The sequence below is a fragment of the Pelophylax lessonae genome, assembly GCF_965119305.1.
Source record: "Pelophylax lessonae genome assembly, chromosome: 6".
NCBI classification, from domain to species: domain Eukaryota; kingdom Metazoa; phylum Chordata; class Amphibia; order Anura; family Ranidae; genus Pelophylax; species Pelophylax lessonae.
The window spans coordinates 108,718,179-108,737,101 of record NC_138773.1 but is presented as its reverse complement, the minus strand read 5'-3'; the positions used below and the strand labels follow the sequence as shown (position 1 = coordinate 108,737,101).

The 18,923-nt window shown below is 46.2% G+C and overlaps 1 protein-coding gene across 1 annotated transcript in view; it reads left to right on the top strand.

The window, feature by feature from the left end:
• Positions 1-17,450, top strand: part of METTL9 (methyltransferase 9, His-X-His N1(pi)-histidine) — a 98,959-nt gene extending 81,509 nt beyond the window's left edge. Inside the window, exon 5 of the mRNA XM_082261992.1 lies at positions 16,606-17,450. Within this exon, the coding sequence (XP_082118118.1) occupies positions 16,606-16,808 (203 nt within the window). The 3' untranslated portion in view covers positions 16,809-17,450. The remainder of the gene's footprint in view (positions 1-16,605) is intronic.
• The last annotated feature ends 1,473 nt before the right edge of the window (positions 17,451-18,923 follow it).

Genomic DNA, 18,923 nt, shown 5'->3' with positions numbered 1-18,923 from the left:
TTTAAAGATCAGTTGTTCTGTGATTATAGTTTAGACCAGTGGGGCTCAATCTTTCTAGGTGTGAATTGCTTCAAATAAGGTTTGTTCAGATGGGGAATCAGTGTACAGGCACAAACCATGCCTACTGTGATTCTATATCCATTTGCAGACTGCCCCACACAGATACACTGCTGTGTATTTGATACCTGATCAGCATTTCCCAGTAGGGGGCGTGCGTGCATGCCCGCCGCCCTCGGCTGTGCTGTGATTTGTTGCAGCACAAGCCAATGACCAATGATTTATTGCCGGTACTTGCTGATCATCGCTGTCATTTAGGGAAAGGAGCTCTGTGTTATAAACAACACAGAGGTCAGAACACTGACAGGAAATCTTGCTGTTCTTTTATTCCCTGCAACGCAGGGGAAAAAAGAACAAGATTGCTTAGTAAAAGAAGCACATAACACAAACAGTGACCATTGTTGGGAACACATTTAACACCTTGATTGTCTTGCCACTAGATGTTAACCCCTTCCCAGCCAGTGTCATTAGTACATTGACCGTGTATAGTATTAGTACTGTATTACTGTCACTGTTGATGCCAGTGTACCCCCCAGCCAGTGTCAGATTTCCCGCCATACTATCACAGTCCCACTATAAGTTGTTGATCACCGCCATTACTAATATTAAAAATAAATAAAAAAATAAATACAAATTCCAGTATCTATACTAGACACTATAACTTTCATGCAAACCAAATAATACACACTTGTTGGGATTTTTTTCCCCAAAGACATGTAGCAGAATATATTTTGGCCTAAATTAGTTAAGCAATATGATTTTTTTTTTTTTATTGGGTATGTTCTATAGCAGGGGTCTTCAAACTATGGCCCTCCAGTTGTTCAGGATCTACAATTTCCATCATGCCTAGTCATGTCTGTGAATGTCAGTTTTACAATGCCTCATGGGATGTGTAGTTCTACAAAAGCTGTTGTTTGAGGATCCCTGTTCTATAGCATAAAAAACAAATAATAATGCGCTAAAAAGTCCTAATAGAGCAAACCACACAGCAGTAGACAGTCTGCATGCAAAATTATAACAAAATGTGAGGCTCTAGTGTATCCTAGATAACTCTAACAAATGTGTATAGAAATAGTGAATAATTGAAATTATCTCTTATCTAAACAAAGGTAATAAGTCCAGACGGATGTGAAAACATGAATCTTCGATAAGTGATCCAAGTGTATATTGAGTAACACTGTGAATAGATCAACCACCTCCAACATCAAGGAGGCTTACCGGAACAAATGGACCCAGTTTAGCATAAGCCTATTGGGTCAATAGAGGCCGTGGTGGGTGTATATACACCTAGTATGGAAGGGTAGAAGGTAGTTGCAATCTTTCACACTGCTTTCCACTTTGTTCGCCACACCCCTGAATGTTCCACTTCCACCAACAATGGAGACAGCTTGGTAGGGGGACTGCCAAGTCACAATAAGGCATGGATAAAGTCTTCTCCAATTAGATGAATAACCTGGAGGAAAAAAGGCAAAAAGCCTCCACATAGTGTAAAATCATACAGTAAGGAGTTTATTGAATGTTGAGAACACTTACAATTATATGTAGATAAAAAAGCACTTTCAATACAATTTTATGTAGACCACATGGAGCGTAATGGCACAAATGGAGCTCGACCCAACGCATTTCTCTAACAAGACATCATCTGGGGTATGCAGCCATTAAGGTCATTGCGTATATATAGGGAAGATGACCCCAATTTAGACAAATCACCTGTAGCAGCTCGGGACATAGATGGAAAGTCCTGTCTCTCCTGTAATAGGCAGACAAGAGGGCTTCAGTGCATGAGTGGCAAGCCTCGCTTTGGATGTAAAGCGCGCATGGCAAACGTCACCCGAAGTGCAGTTGATACATAAGTACCAAGCCTCGCTTTCAATATGAGACGCGGGTTGGTATGCCTCGTTCTCAATTTGAAACGCACATGTCAAATTGTCCAGTGTTTCCCAACTCCGGTCCTCAGGGCACACTAACAGGCCAGATTTTAAGTATTACCTTGGGGAGATGCAGACTAGAATACTTGCAATCACTGAGCAGAAAATTATATCACCTGTGATGTATTTCAGTTTTCTTGCAAACCTGGCCTGTTAGTGTGCCCTGAGGACCGGAGTTGAGAAACCCTGAAATAGTCAATGAACTTCTGTATCTAGAGCTGGAACTCCAAGCCTCTATCTGAAACGGGAGGAAATGCATGTCAAGCCTCTGAGTATGAGGCACTAATACCCTCACTTCCTCTTACAGACTTCATTTTAATTACACTGGAAATAATTATTGTCTCAGTGCCAAGTGAACTCCGATGGCCAAGACAAGTTTTTGACAAATTGGTGTATTAAATTAAACTAATATGCATTAAAAATAGAAAGAAAATTAAATAATAATGAACTTTAAATATAAAATGTATATATTTAAGAATGAAAACGGTATTAATGAACGGTAATACTTCAGGTGACCTGTCCCACTGGGGTCACATACTATTACGTGTGTATATCCAAAATAAAAAGAAGCTATTCTTAGTAGGGATGCACCAAAATGAAAATTTTGGACCGAAACCGAAAATGCAGGATGCCCTTGGCCGAAAACCGAAAACGAAAATGACTTTTTTCCCCCAAATTATTTAAAAATATTTTTTTCTATCATTTTATTAATAAAAAAAATATTAGACTTGAATTTAATGAATCTGTCATTTATTAGATAGAGGCATTCCGTATCTCAAGCTCTTCCATCATACTGTTGTGCAGTAATATCGATTTATGATTAAAGGCAGTACACTACAATCCTCTATCTGAAATGAGGGTGCAGTGGAACCTTGGGGGAAGGCAGTATTTCTGCTATTAGAAGAAGAATAATGAAATACTGTACCTAAATCTTGCTCACTTGATGTTTTCTAGACCGGCTGAGAGAGAGAGAAAATGTGTGGTGCAGCGAGATGATTCTCTGACTGTCCTGACTCAGATCGGGCACATTACTCGGGGGGGTTCAGCAGTGCTGGTCAGTAATGGAGACTCACCTCGGTGTTGGGGGTGTCCGGTGCTCGCAGCTCTACACTCACCAGCTACCTTATCAATGCAGCCGCATATCGCCCAGTAATCCCTGTGGGGTAGTGACAGTGCTTCGATCACATGCCCCGCATACCGCCTGTTGTTCTCCATGGACTGGTAGTGTCCGGTGTGAGCGGTGTGCCGCCTCCTCCTCCTCCTGACCCCCCCCCCCTCCGCTCAGCGTAGCTGGTTCTCATCAATACAGGTGAGCTGTATGGGATGGAGCAGCTGCGGAGGACCCGGTCACCCGGGACTGGGATCAGCACAGGAAATTCTGCGGAGAATCTGGGCATGGACCTGGCCCGGGAATAGAGAGGGCAACAGCACAGCACCGGGCAGCCAATGTAATGACAGACGGTCACAGTGTAGGACTTGGGATGGCGCAGAACTAGGACGTCACTGGTTGCTAGCACACACTAAAGCGCCCAGCGGAGGAACAAAGCGGAGATACCCGCCTGACAGGAAGGTGTTAGGCTCAGCTATTAGCGGCCGCTCGCTCGCCCGCCCGTGTACTTCATCTGCATTGCGTCCAATAATTTTCGGCATCTTTGATCCGTTTTCGGCTGAAACGGGATAGGCCCATTTTCGGCCGAAAATTTCGGTGGCCGAAATTTCGGTGCACCACTAATTCTTAGATCGTACGATACACCGAAGAAAAAAATTTAATTATTTTACAAATATAAAGAGAACTAAGCTTTATTGATAAAAGCATTGATATCCCACTTTACGTTCATACCGAACAGAGAGTAGGATCGCAGCTCGTAAATCCAAAACTTCTCAAGACGTGAGGCCCCCCTAGTGTTCGCTCCACCCCTCCAAGGAGGAACATCCTTGTCAACAATGATAAATTCTGTACCCCTCGGATCAAGATTATGGTATTTACTGTAGTGTTTGGATACACTATGGTTGATCAAACCTTTTTTGATATTGGCTGTATGTTCATAAATCCTTATGGTAAATGGACGGATGGTTCTGCCTACAAATTTACCACAAGGACACAGGCCTGGACTGGCGATAGGGCAAACCGGGCATTTTCCCGGTGGACCGGGGCTGGAAGAGGCTGTGACATGCAGCCAGGGTGGATGTGCTATATAACGGAATGCAGAGCCGCCGGTCATGGGTGGATGGATGTGTCTTTGCCACCTGTCCAAAGGCGATACCTCCAATGTCCGCTATGTCCCTGAGAAATGCTGCAAGGTAACACACACAGCGCTTAACGCTGCTCACCTCTGCCCCGCCCATGTGGCAGCGATTGGTTCCTTCCATCACCTATGTGCACAGCTCCTCCTCCAGTAGCAGTTTACTGGTTTTCAGGCACTGTTTACGGGAAAGCGGCAGGTGAGAGGAGGGGGCGGGGCTTTCCTACAGCGCACATTTCCTGCTTGGAGTGAGGGCGGGAGGAGGATGGTGGTGCCGCGGTGACGTCACATCTCTGAGAGGAGGACAGGTGTGTTGGCACCGGTGGGGGATTCTGACCAGGAAGAACACCGCTAATGGCTTTTATCTCGCTCTCTATTATCATTGCCAAAAGCGCAGACATTCAGTTTCAGTGGATAACAATGAATTGAGAGAGCTTACAGGAAATGTCTGGGAGCGGTAGTGACCTTCTGTATTTACATACTGGCCAGTCAGGCCCCATTTACACCTGAGTGGTTTGTAGCTCGAAGCTATGGAAGACTCTGCATAAAAAATGTCTTTGTTTTAGAAGGTACCTTTTCTGGGAAAATTTGCTCCTCCAGGCTGCATTCACACTGCAGTGGTTTGTAGATGAGTATGTTTATGAAATGTGCAAAAAAAACGTGTCATGCTTGCAGTGTCGTTCGATGACACTGTGTGTGTTCAATGACACTGTGTTTAATGACACAATGTTCAATGACACACAAGTGGCATCCCCAAACGTGGCAAAACACGCAAAGGTGTATGAGCTACTTTGTCACAGCCCATTAAAATGAATGCCCTATGGTTCTCTATGTATGGAGCACAATAAAGCACATAGTAATCAGATTGTGCTTTAGAGGCCATCAAATCCTGGGTACTCGTTTTCACATGTGGATAGAGGTGAGCTCAGGTATAATCAGATGAAAGAACACAAGAAAGATGCGCTAGCCTTGAACATTATTTAAGGTGCCATTTATTGAATATATAAGAACAATGTACTATACCAATGGTCTCAAACAGGCCCAGACTGGCCATAGGGCAAACCGGGCATTTTCCCAGTGGGCCGGGGCTGGAAGAGGCTGTGACATGCAGCTAGGGTGGATGTGCTGTATAACGGAATGCAGAACCCCTGGCCATGAGTGGATGGATGTGTGAATTGCAGCCAGGGCCGGCTGCAGCCAATGTATGCTGAAGGAGTCCTCCCCATGCCCCCGCCCACGAAGCCGCTCCACCTCCATGGCAACCTGAGCCACCGCTGTCATGGTCAGGGTTCGCGCATGCGCCTCTCAGCCGCCGGTCACCTGGCAACCAGGATGCCAGACAAGAAGGGACGGAGAGGCTGAGGCCTTCCACACCACCACCTTCCGTATAGGCGGCTGCAGGACCTTGCTGGCTTTCATGTGTGGGAAGGGGATTTCAAACCCGCCTCCTGCACATGAAAGCTGGGGAGGTGCTGCAGCCGCCTATAGGGAAAGCGGTGTACCTGGTGAACACCCACCTCTCTTCCCTCCCACTTCTTTTCCCGCTGGTGAAGGGGTTTGAATGAGATGCACCAGGGCCAGACTTGTGCATCTGGCATTTTGACAAAGGTAATTATGCTCTTTTTTTTTTTCTCTTATGTGACAGGCAGTCTTCTAATCAGCCGACTCATGGCCAGGCTTTTCTAATCAGTGTGCACCTGCTGTCTCTAAGCAGTGGTGTAGCATGGGGGGGGGGGCAGCTGGGCTTTGACCCTGGGTGCAAAATTTAGAGGTGCACCGTCCCAGGTGTGCTGCCCTTGATGTCATGTCAGATTCCGTGGCGGTGGGAGCATGGCATCGCACCCCTCCCATAGCAGCCACGTGCCTGGTTCAAGCTAAAGGGAAGACCGTTCTACCCAGAAAGTGGACTGTGGATGAATTATTTAACATGCTTAGGAAGAACTACTAAAAGTAATACTCAAAAATCCAGTTATAAAGCAACACTCCTTTATAACTGGTTCTGTGAGTGATGCTTTATAACTGGCTCTGTGAGTGATGCTTTATAACTGGCTTTGCAGTACTAACAAAGCCAGTTGTAATGCATTATCCACAGAGCCAGTTGGAAAGGAATTTTTCCTAATAACTGGCTTAATTCGTTAATTTGTGAGTAAAGCCTAGTACACATGGGCCGCATGTCGGCTGGCTTCAGCCTGTGTGTATGGCAGCCAGTCTGACAGAAGCTGGCCATTCGGCTGGTGGTCTGAGGTGTGATAGTGCAGGAATGGGGGTGATCTGAGGTGTGAAGGTGCAGGAATTGGGGTGGTCTGAGGTGTGAAGGCGCAGGAATTGGGGTGGTCTGAGGTGTGAAGGCGCGGGAATCGGGGTGTCTGAGGTGTGATAGTGCAGGAATTGGGGTGATCTGAGGTGTGAAGGTGCAGGAATTGGGGTGGTCTGAGGTGTGAAGGTGCAGGAATTGGGGTGGTCTGAGGTGTGAAGGCGCAGGAATTGGGGTGGTCTGAGGTGTGAAGGTGCGGGAATTGGGGTGGTCTGAGGTGTGATAGTGCAGGAATTGGGGCTGATCTGAGGTGTGAAGGTGCAGGAATTGGGGCTGATCTGAGGTGTGAAGGTGCAGGAATTGGGGCTTATCTGATGTGTGAAGGTGCAGGAATTGGGGTGATCTGATGTGTGAAGGTCCAAAGCTCAGTTGATTTCTTGCTATTATTCAAGTGGTTTACAGCATTTACTTTATTTGAAGTTGACATTTGTTTTTTATGTATCTGGCACTCCCAATTTCTTTGAAAACATTTTTCTAACCCTTGATTAGAGTAACCCTTATCTTGTGCTGCTTCATACTATTTTTAGGACTCAACCATCAAAACAGGATTTAACCACTTAAGCCCCCGGAAGATTTTACCCCCTTCCTGACCAGGGCCCTATTTTGCGATTCGGCACATCGTGACTTTAACGGACAATTGCGCGGTCGTGCGACGCTGTACCTAAACGAATTTGACGTCCTTTTCTTTCCCACAAACAGAGCTTTCTTTTGGTGGTATTTGATTACCTGTGCGATTTTTTTTTTTTTTTTTTTTTTTTTTTTTTTTTTTTTTTTTTTTGATCATGCGCTATAAACAAAAAAAAAAAAGCGTAAATTTTGCAAAAATAACAATGTTTCTCTTACGTCCTCCGACAGTCGCCGCCTCTTCATATTCGTCACATATGGGGTATTAGACTTTGCTCCGAAGGAGTAGCTAGGCAACAGAATATGTTAACATTAAAGCTTTTAACATATCCCACCCTCAAGGGGTGGTCCCCTCAGTCAATACCCTCCTACTTCCTGCAACCATATCTCAGTTTTAATGTCTAGCTTGTCAGGAGTGGCTGGCTCTCTCTGTGCTGGGGCTTTCTGCCCCAGACTCTTTCTTTTTTAAAATTTTGTTTGAGTTTTCTCTCTACCTTTACTTAGCTGTTATTTTTGTCAGCGTTAGTTAGTTCTTCTGATGAAGAGGATCATGCGGACTGGGTCTCGGGCTGATCCCCCTGGTCGCAGGTCGTGGGTCAGTGGCTTCCCAGTCTGCCATCGAGCGTTCAGCCAGGTAACGCTCCTGGCACAGTGAACGACCCATCCCTGTTCGGTGCAGGGATGATTGGTGAGGTGGCTACCTCACTGGACGCTGTGCGGTTTCTTAACCCCCATTTTGTGCGTCTTGAATGCGACTCTCCCTGCCTCATGTGCAGCGGCTTGTTCGCCTGTGCGGGTCCCCCACGCCATGTGAGGTAAGTGTATTTATGTGGGGACCTGTCTGTCTGGGGGGGTGTCAGTCTGGGACTGTGTAACCTGCCTCTATTCACACTGCTTGTCTCCCTATCTCTCGGCTGCGTGCTGTGGGCTGCAAGGGGGGGGGGGAGCTGTGTGACACTGTGTGTGTCAGCCTGGTCAGTGTGTGAAGCTGTGTGCTGTGGGGCATGTTTTTTTGGCATGTTTGGGCATATACAGCGATCGCTGCGGCGATCTGACATGTATTCTGATACTGGAATGTAATGTGTGTTTTATTGCACTGTGGAGCGGCGGTTTCGGCGCCAAACGGCGCCATTTTGCCTACACTCGCTCCGGCCGCATGTTTTACATGCATGGCGGCCATTTTCTTGTAGCCTCCATAGGCTTACATAGAGCGCCCTGGCAGCATCACTTCCTCTTTCCAGGAACACCGATCGAGGCAGCAGCAGCGGCGAGGGTCTCCTCAGGTTTTATCCTTCTGTTCTTGCTATCCATTGCCTGTGTTCAGTTTGCATATTCCCTGCGGGGGTCTTATTGTGCTTGAGTGTGGTGCGGTGGGCTGCGCTTGCCGCGCTTGCTTAAAAGGGGCAGTTAACCCTTTGTTGTCTGGCATTACAGGGGCAATGGATTCTCAGGAGGGCAAATTTCCTACAGCCTTGGTGGAAAGCCAGGGGACCGCTGTTTCCCCCCCAGGGGGGGATTTAGCCACTATTGTGGCTGGCCTTGCTGCTCAGGTGCAGATGCTGGTGGCTGCTCAATCTACTAAAAGGCCCAGAGTTGCTCTTTCCTCTGATTCTGAGGGTGAAGGTGATGGGGCTGTTATGGCGGGGGCCTCCTTATCGGGGTCCCGCTCCTCTCTTGATCTAGTGGGGTCCGAGGTGGAGGCTGAAGTTGAGGGGGTTGATAATTCTCCCCCTGGCTCGCCTGAAGAGCTTGCAATCATGGATGAGTTGATTGCTTCCATAAAGCAAACGCTGCGTTTGCAGGATGAAGTGTGTCCCCCCGCCGCCTTGGCTTATGGGACGCAGAGAAAACGCAGGACGCCGCAGGTTTTTCCCTGCAATGATGATTTTCAGCGCGCTGTTAAGGAACAATGGCGCAATCTGCGCAAACCTTTTGCGGTACCAAGTAGATTCAAGCTGCGTTATCCTTTTTCGCCTTCCACTGATGAAAGGTGGTGTGTGCCTCCCCCAGTGGATCACGCAATTGCGGTTTTAAACAAAGCCACTGCGATTCCTGCAGAGGATTCCCCTGTGTTCCGTGATGCCACGGATAGGAGACTGGAGTCTCTTGCCCGTCCTACTTATTCTGTTATGGGTTCTATGCTTGAGGCTCTGTTTGCTTCTCTCATGGCGGCCCAGGCGATCGCAAGTTGGACGCAGATGCTTAGGCGCGTCCTAGTGGCCGATTCGGCCTCGCCGGCGACCCTAGATATGGTGGATCAAATCCACCAGGGTGTCATGTATCTGTGTGATGCGGACCTGGACCTGGTTCCGTTGGCCGCACGTGTGCACAGCGTGGCGGTGTTGTCTCGCCGCCTGGTTTGGTTGAAATGTTGGTCGGTGGACCAGTCTTCACGTAAGACCTTAGCCAATCTACCTTATGATGGGTCTCGCCTTTTTGGGGAGTCCCTGGATGTGTTGATTAAGGGGATCACCGGGGGTAAGAGCACTCTCTTGCCCCATTTCCCCAAGGCTAAGGGAGCTTCTGGGAAGAAGCATGCTAATTTTCGGCCCCCTCAGGGGTCCTTTCGTGCCTTTCGGCCGCACTACAAGGGCAAGCCGTTCAAAGGTCAAGGCTCTCAGAAGAAGCCCTGGTCTGGTAAACAGAAGTCCGGCCAATCCGGATCTGCAGCCCATAACAGTTCGGCCTGAAGGGGCGCCCTCACCCAGTTTTGGGGTGGGGGGACGCTTGCTCGGTTTTCTTCAGCCCTGGTTGGCCCGTGTGCGGGACAGATGGGTTCAGGAAATCGTTCGATCTGGTTACAAGATCGAGTTTCTCTCTCGGCCGGAGAGCAGATTTTTTCCCTCAAATCTTCAACTGTCTCCAGAGCGTTTGCGGGACCTGCACCTGGCGGTGCGGGACCTGAGGGCTCAGGGAGTGGTGGTTCCGGTGCCTCATCGGGACAGATTTCGGGGGTTTTATTCCAATCTGTTCACCGTGCCCAGAAAGGAGGGCAAGGTTCGTCCAATTCTGGACTTGAAGGCTCTGAACCGCTCTGTGCGGGTTCGCAAGTTCCGCATGGAATCCCTGCGGTCGGTGGTGGCTGCCCTGGTTCCGGGGGAATTCATGGCCTCTATCGATTTGAAGGATGCGTATCTTCACATCCCCATTTTCGAGGGTCACCAGAGGTTCCTTCGATTTGCCATTGCGGAGGATCACTACCAGTTCGTGGCGTTGCCTTTTGGTCTCGCCTCGGCTCCGCGGGTCTTCACCAAGGTGCTTGCCCTGGTTCTGGCGTTATTGAGGGCCCAGGGCGTTTCTGTCCTGGGGTATCTGGACGACATTCTGGTTCGGTCTGCGACCAGCCAGGGTCTGGAGAAGGACCTGTCTGTCACGATGCAAACTCTGCAGGAGTTTGGTTGGACGATAAATTTTCCAAAGTCGACACTGAGTCCGTCGGTTCGTCTTCCCTACCTGGGAATAATTCTGGACTCGGTGCAGGCGAAGGTCTTCCTGCCGGAAGACAAACTCAGAACTCTCCAGGAGGAAGTCAGGTCCCTCAGGGACGTTCCGCACTCGTCTCTGCGGACGTGCATGAGATGTCTGGGATTGATGGTCTCAGCCTTCGAAGCGATTCCCTTCGCCCAGTTTCACACGCGGGGTCTCCAAGCGGAGATCCTGTCCAGGTGGGACGGGCGACCTCAATCTCTGGATCTTCAAATCTCGTTGAGTCATCGCACCAGAGGAAACCTTCTGTGGTGGCTCCAGTCCCCGTTGGTGTCCGGGGGCAAGTCGTTTCGTCCTGTCTCGTGGACGGTGATCACCACGGATGCCAGCCTGTCGGGCTGGGGTGGTGTTCTGGGCGTTCTGTCCGCCCAGGGGACTTGGTCGGAAGGGGAGTCTTCCCTTCCGATCAACATTCTGGAATTGCGTGCGATAAGTCTGTCTTCATCGCTGGACGGACCGGCTGCAGGGCTGCCTGGTTCGGGTGCAGACGGACAATGCCACGGCGGTGGCCTACATCAACCTCCAAGGGGGCACCAGGAGTGCCCGAGCGGCTCGAGAAGTGGCCGACATTCTGTCTTGGGCCGAGACTCATGTCCCGGCGATAACGGCGGTTCACATTCCGGGGGTGGAGAACTGGCAGGCGGACTATCTGAGTCGCCAGACCCTGGATCAGGGAGAATGGTCTCTCCACCCGGCTGTCTTCCAGATGTTGTGCGCGAAGTGGGGTCTTCCAGATGTGGACCTGTTCGCGTCTCGTCTCAACAACAAGGTGAGAAGGTTCGTGGCAAGGATGCGCGACCCTCGGGCAGACGCGTCGGACGCGTTAGTGGCCCCGTGGCATCAGTACAGGCTGATGTACGCGTTTCCACCGATTCAGTTGCTGTCCAGGTTCCTTCGCAGGTTACACTCGGAACGCAGCATGGTGATTCTTGTGGCACCGGACTGGCCTCGCCGGTCCTGGTACGCAGACCTCGTGAATCTGGCGGTCGACGCCCCGTGGCGTCTGCCTCTTCAAGACGATCTACTGTCTCAAGGACCGATTTACCATCCTGCTTTACAGTCGCTGGCTTTGACGGCCTGGCTGTTGAGACCGAGGTCCTGAAGGAGAAGGGTCTCTCTCCAGAGGTCGTTCATACTTTGATCAACGCGAGGAAGTCTTCCTCGGGGAAGGTTTATTACCGTACTTGGAAGGCCTATTTTGCCTGGTGTGAGTCCAGGGGGTTTTCACCCCGCACGTACTCGGTTTCCCGTGTGCTGTCTTTCCTTCAGACGGGTGTTGATCAGCGTTTGGCGCTGGCTACGATAAAGGGTCAGGTGTCTGCGCTGGCCGTTCTGTTTCAACGTCCCGTGGCTTCCAACTCCTTGGTTGGCACCTTTGTTCAGGGTGTGCGGCATCTGGTTCCCCCTAGGAGGGATCCTCTGCCCCCTTGGGACTTGAATCTCGTTCTATCTGTGTTACAACGTGCTCCTTTTGAACAGATCAGGGAGATCTCGTTGTCTATGTTGTCCAAAAAGGTCGCCTTTTTGGTGGCGATCACTTCGGCTCGCAGAGTGTCGAAGCTGGCGGCTTTGTCCTGCAAGTCTCCGTACCTGGTTATTCATTTGGATAAGGTGGTCTTGCGACCTAATCCTTCTTTTCTTCCGAAACGAGTTTCGGAATTCCATCTTAATGAGGATATTGTCTTGCCTTCGCTGTGCGCGAAGCCTAAACATCCAAAGGAGGTGAGATTGCATTCTCTGGATGTTGTTCGGGCGATAAGGGTTTACCTTAAATCGACTGAGTCTTTTCGAAAGACGGACTCCTTGTTTGTTCTTCCAGAGGGTCCTCGGAAGGGCATGGCGGCTTCGGCCTCTACCATCGCCAAATGGATCAGGCAGGCCTATGCTTTGCAGGGGAAGGTTCCTCCTGTACCTGTGAAGGCGCACTCTACTAGATCTTTGAGTACGTCTTGGGCCTGTCGTCATTGGGCTTCTGTAGCCCAGGTGTGTAAGGCGGCGACTTGGTCGACCGTGCACACTTTCACAAAATTCTACAAAGTAGATGTTCAGGCATCGGCGGATGCTTCCTTTGGCCGCAAGGTTCTTAGTGCGGCTGTTCCCTAGGGTCCCTTGTTGGGGACTCCTGGCTGTTGGGATAAGTTTTGTATCCCCTGGTTTTTTTGTCTTTTCCTGGGTTGTTGCTCCTGTTGAGCACTTGTTTTTTACTGTTGCCCAGCTGGTTTCCTTCCTTTGGTAAGGTTCCTTTCTTTGATGCAGAGACTGCGTTGCCTTTTCGGCGCGGATGCGTTTCCCACCCCTCATGTTTGCACTGCTTTGGGACGTCCCCATATGTGACAAATATGAAGAGGCGGCGACTGTCGGAGGACGTAAGAGAAAACGGAATTTTTGTAAAATCTTACCTGTAAAATTCCTTTCTCTGAGTCCTCCGACAGTCGCCGCCCCCGCCCCTCTTTTGGGGTTTGGTTGTATACTCTACTGCTATTCCACTAAAACTGAGATATGGTTGCAGGAAGTAGGAGGGTATTGACTGAGGGGACCACCCCTTGAGGGTGGGATATGTTAAAAGCTTTAATGTTAACATATTCTGTTGCCTAGCTACTCCTTCGGAGCAAAGTCTAATACCCCATATGTGACGAATATGAAGAGGCGGCGACTGTCGGAGGACTCAGAGAAAGGAATTTTACAGGTAAGATTTTACAAAAATTCCGTTTTTTCACATTGTTTTTTTTTATATGAAATTCCCAACAAAAAAATGTAAAAATCAAAATTTTTTAACATTTTAGGCCAATTTGTTTTATGCTACCTATGTTTGGTAAAAAAAAATCGCAAAAAGCGTATTTTGATTGGTTTGCGCAAAAGTTATTGCGTTTACTAACTAAAGGAAAGATTTTTGTCATTTTTGTTGTGTTTTTTTTTTTTTTTTTTTTACGAGTAATGGTGGCGATCTGCAATTTTTTATTTTTTTGCTGGACTGCGACATTGCGGCGGACAGATCGGACCCTTGACTGACATTTTTGACACTTTTGGGGTTACCAGTGACATTACTGCAGTAATCAGTGCTATACATATGCACTGTTACTGTAAAAATTACACTGGCAGTGAAGGAGTTAACTTTATTGGAGAGGGAGGGGCTAAGTGTGTCCCTAGGGGCGTGTTTCTAACTGTTATTGGCTGTGGCTACTAGTGTAAGAACAGAGATCAACAGTCCTACATAGTAGAACCGTGTGATCTCCATTCTTACACAGGGAAGAATGACAGGCGGCTTTGTTTACATTAGCCGCCTGCCTTTCTTCCGGTGTAACGGACGATCGCGAGTGCCCAGAACACGCGTGGGGGGGGTCCGTGACCGCGCGGGAGCGCGCCTCCGGTGGCGCGCCCTCGCTCCCTAGAGCCTCACAGGCTAGCGATGTAGTCGTCCTACGTCGCTTTGCCTGTGAGGGGCTGACCGCCGCTGTAAATAGTCGTGCGGCGGTCAGCAAGCGGTTAAAGTAAGAAAAAAAATAAACAGCATCATATGTCAGCTCTCATCTAAATGGGACCCAGTCTGTCAGATTAAACTAAAAAAGGTACCGTAATCTAATACACAAATCCTGTCATCAACTGTCCCGACAAACGCCGCCCCCCACCACGCCCCCCTGGGCTGCTCAGTCTAAAATGCCCGGGCCTATTTTTTGTCCCAGTCCGGGCCTGCAAGGACATGTCAACAAATTCTTAGTAGTACATTTAAAAAATTTGTTTTATGCAAGAACTGCGATTAGTGGCGGTAGATATAAATTGTGTCCTAACTTTATCTCGAACAATATGTTGACATGTTACACTTTTTGCAAGCATAGTAACCAATCATTTGATGGAAAAATTAAGATCTAACTCAGCCTTTCTCAACCTTTTCAACACAGAGGAACCCTTGAAATAAATTTCTGGTCTCAGGGAACCCCTACTAAAAATTAAAATTCTACAACTCATGACACATTAGTGTAACAGACAGTGGGAAGAATGCTCCTTACATCATCATTGGGAAGAATTACCCCCTTACAGATAGCTAAAAGGAACAATGGTGACATTGGAAACTTATCTGAGAGGCAGAAATTTCCTGTTGCTCAAGGAACCTGTAGCAACCTCAGGAGGAACCCTGGTTGAGAAACCCCAATCTAAATGGAGGATTTATGATATTAGGGGGAATTTTGATTTGTAGAGATGGAGCCCCCCTATATATAATTTTAGCTTTCTCTGGCAGCAAGGGACATAATATTCGGTCACTCTTCAATATATCCCAATGTTTGTTGAGAATTTGTTTAACATGTCTATGTTGGACTGAAAATGACGTAAAGAAAGACCATTTGAAAGTATCTTTCTTTTTTTTGGCGAGATTTGTCAATTAAAGGAGAACTCTTGTCAATCTCAAGAGTTCCCTGTATTTCTAAATCCAGCATTACTTGATCATACCCTTTGTCTATAAATTTCTGTTTTAAAACTAGGGCCTGTTTTTTAAAATCCTGGGTTTCAGTACAGTTCTGCTGTAGACATAAAAATTGAATATGAATGACGGACTGCAAGTTTTATGGTGACAACTGTCGGTAGGAATAAATCCATTACGATCAGTAGGTTTAAAATATGTCTTAAACCTAAATTGGCAATTATGTATTTCAGTTTCCAAATCCAGGAAATTAATCATCTCACAGCTGGATTCACATGTTAGTGAGATGCCTCTATCATTCATATTTAAAATACCAAAAAAATCCTCAAGGGATTCGTTACTGCCATCCCATAGCAGGAGGATGTCGTCTATATATCTTGCCCACAGCACCAAATTGGACCTCTTCTGGGAATAGATGACATCCTCCCACTTGGTCATGAATAAATTGGCTAAGCTGGGTGCTAACTTGGCTCCCATGGCCACTCCTTTTTTTTGTAAATAGGTCAGGTCGAGCTTTATTTGTGCCATTGCGGTCCATGTGGTCTACAAAAAATTGTACTGAAAGCGCTTTTTTATCTACATAATTGTAAGTGTTCTTAGCCTTCAAAAAACACCTTACTGTATGGTTTTACACTATGTGGAGGCTTTTTTGTTTTTTCTTCTGGATTATTCATCTAATTTGAGAAAACTATATCCATGCCTCATTGTAACTTAGCGGTCTCCTACTTAGCGGTCTCCAGTGTTGGTGGAAGTAGAACATTCAGGGGTGTGGAGAGCAAAGTGGAAAGCAGTATGAAAGATTGCAACTACCTTCTCCCCTTCCTTACTAGGTGTATATACACCACTGCCTCTATTTTCCCCATAGGCGTATGCTAAACTGGGTCCATTTGTTCCGGTAAGCCTCCTTGATGTTGGTGGTGGTTGAGCTATTCAGTGTTACTCAACATTGAACATTAACTTGGATAACTTATCGAAGATTCAAGTTTTCACATCAGTCTGGACTTTGTGATTTGTGGAACTTTTTTTCCTTTTTTCTTTCTCTTCACTCCTAAATGTCACCGTACATTCAACATGTACCATTGTACCAACTTGTAGCTCACTGCATTATATGCATTATTTTTTATTACCTTTGTTTAGATAAGAGATATTAATCATTTCAATCACTCACAATTTTCTATACACGTATATTTGTTCACTAGAGTTATCTGGGATACACTAGCGCCACACATTTTGTTATTTTATATGTTCTATAGCAGAAAAAAAAAATATTGTGTTTTTTTTTTTTTTTCAGCATTTTCCATCCTTTTTTTTTTTTTTTTTTTTCCCCCAGTTTATTGCAAAAAAGAAAAAAAAAACATACGTGTTGCATGACTGTGCAATTGTCAGTTAAAATAGCATGGTAGTAAATAGCAAAAAATGCTCTGGTCATGAAGGGGGTAAAATCTTCTGGAGGTCATGTGGATATTCAGTTTGTACACGGTTCCCAGCATACATTGCAGATACCTAAAAATATTTTTTTATGCTCATGTTTCCTGACAGGTGGGAAGTGGGAGAAGCCATCAGAGATCATGCAGGTAAATGGAACCATGTGGGAAGAGCAAGTTAACAGCCTGGCTGATGTCTTTGAGGAAGCTGGATTCGCTGTGGAGACCTTTACCCGACTTCCATATTTATGTGAAGGAGATATGTACAATGACTATTATGTTCTGGATGATGCTGTCTTTGTTCTTCGGCCTGTGTAGACTTAATACCTGGGGAATAAGAAGACCCCCAAGGTTCCTACTGAGCCAGAATGCTGAAAAATACGACTTTTGTAGGAAAGCAAGAACTAATTCAAGGACCGCTTTTTACTGTATGTGCAACAGAACCATGCGTGTAATGCATATATATAAGTGTTGTATGTGTGTGTGTGTTTCTGTATTTACAGAATTCCGGACAGGAAACCTTTTTTAACCAAATCAACCGTGCTACCTTTTCAACAAAATGTGAACACATTTTTATGTGACTGGGATATTGTGTGCTGATGAAAAAATGTGCCATAACTTGTTCGTTAAAGGGTTACTAATCTAAAACCCCACCTGACTTACAAAAATAATACAATGAAGAACCTCTGAGCTACTACCATTAACTTGTGATGGACTCCCTGGGGCACCCTCTTGTCCGACATCATAGAGAATGTTAACCTACCGATCACTTACACGCATTGGTACATCAGGTTAAACGCCTACAGTCCAAGCCATCCTTCAGTACTAATTTAAGCCATGGCCAGAGAAACTTACCAGCCTCCAGAGTGTAATGTGGAGACGATTGAAGCCATTGAATCAGCGTGAAAGCCAAGCAGACAGCATTTTCAGGAGGTCAGCATTGAATCTTTCTCAGCACAGGTTTCCTTTCAAAAAGGGACATGGATAGAAATATAATGTAACAAATATGGATTTGCTGACTTTGCAGGTTTCCAGGCTATTATACTTATCCCTACCTTATGAATTACTGCAAGGAAACAAATATCCAGGACCGGTATCCAAGCCTTGGCTTCAGTCTTATTTAGGCAAAATTATTATTATTTTTTATTTTTTTTTGCCAGGGATAGAGTGGATAACTGTTTCAAAGAATTGAATTGCTGTTTGTACCCATCTGAGGACATTCACCCTCTCTGGTGCCCAATGCCACATGGACAACAAATCTGTCCTGGTGACAACTGTTTAGGCGGGAATTTCTACTCTCTCTTACTTCCTGTTATAGTTATAACCATTCTCTACCATGTCTAAAGTTTTGACTTGAGTGGTGAAACAAGGAAAAACCTAACCTTTTAGTCACAGTGATGTTTTTCAACACAGATAGGCTGTGGAAGATATGAGTGACAGAGGGCATCATTGCTATACAATCGCATTACATGCAGCCTGTTCAGTCTGAGTTTTTCTTGGTGCAGTTTTCTTTTTATGTGTTGGCTTGCTTTTTCCGTCATGGTTTTTAATATATTTCATATTCCTATCTCACACATTATATTAACACACTGTTCGATAAAACTCTAAATCATAGTGATGTTTTTTACATTTTTATTTATTCATCCTGTTCTACTTATTCATTATCTATATTTTATAGAGACCACCAATTATGAAATATCTGCATCCCTATTTCACACCTAAAACTCCAATATATTCACTTGTGCATGGGGGCTTCAGACTCAGGGGAGTATATCTGGGTTTTATTTATCCTATTCATTATTTTAAAATCTATTTGTTGTTTTTGATAATGTAAAAAACCTATACATGATATTTCCATTAATATTCTCTGAGGCTACTAATAACCTATTGTTTTACATTAGCCGTTTTAGGGCAGGGAGTTACTTACTACACTGTCTTCCTATAACTCATATTTATTAAAGGGTTACTCCACTTTTGTGGGACAACCAATAATATAGTGCATACAATTTCTACACACATTATATTGTAATTACATTGTATTAAAAATTGCCTTTCCTTATTGATCTGCAGTGTTGTAATTTTCTGTAAATTGCAATGCAATTTGGTAACCTGGAGGCTTTCTGTACACCTCCCCCCCCCCCCCCCCCCAAGTATAAATTCCTACTTATATGATTGGCTTACTGACCCCCCCAGAATTTTTCACTAAGATACAAATTTGATTTTGGGCATCCCCTGAAATAAAGATGTAATTTTTGGTAAGATACTCCCATAAGGAAATCTCGTCTAAAGAAATGCAGATCCTGCAGCAAAAGCTGATTGATAGTTATGAATTCACTCCCATGCGCGTTTATTTTCCACATGGACATAGACAACAAACCTATATTTCTTCAGTATAACGAAAGGTAGGAATCTGCAGCAAAGGTTGTTAAAATC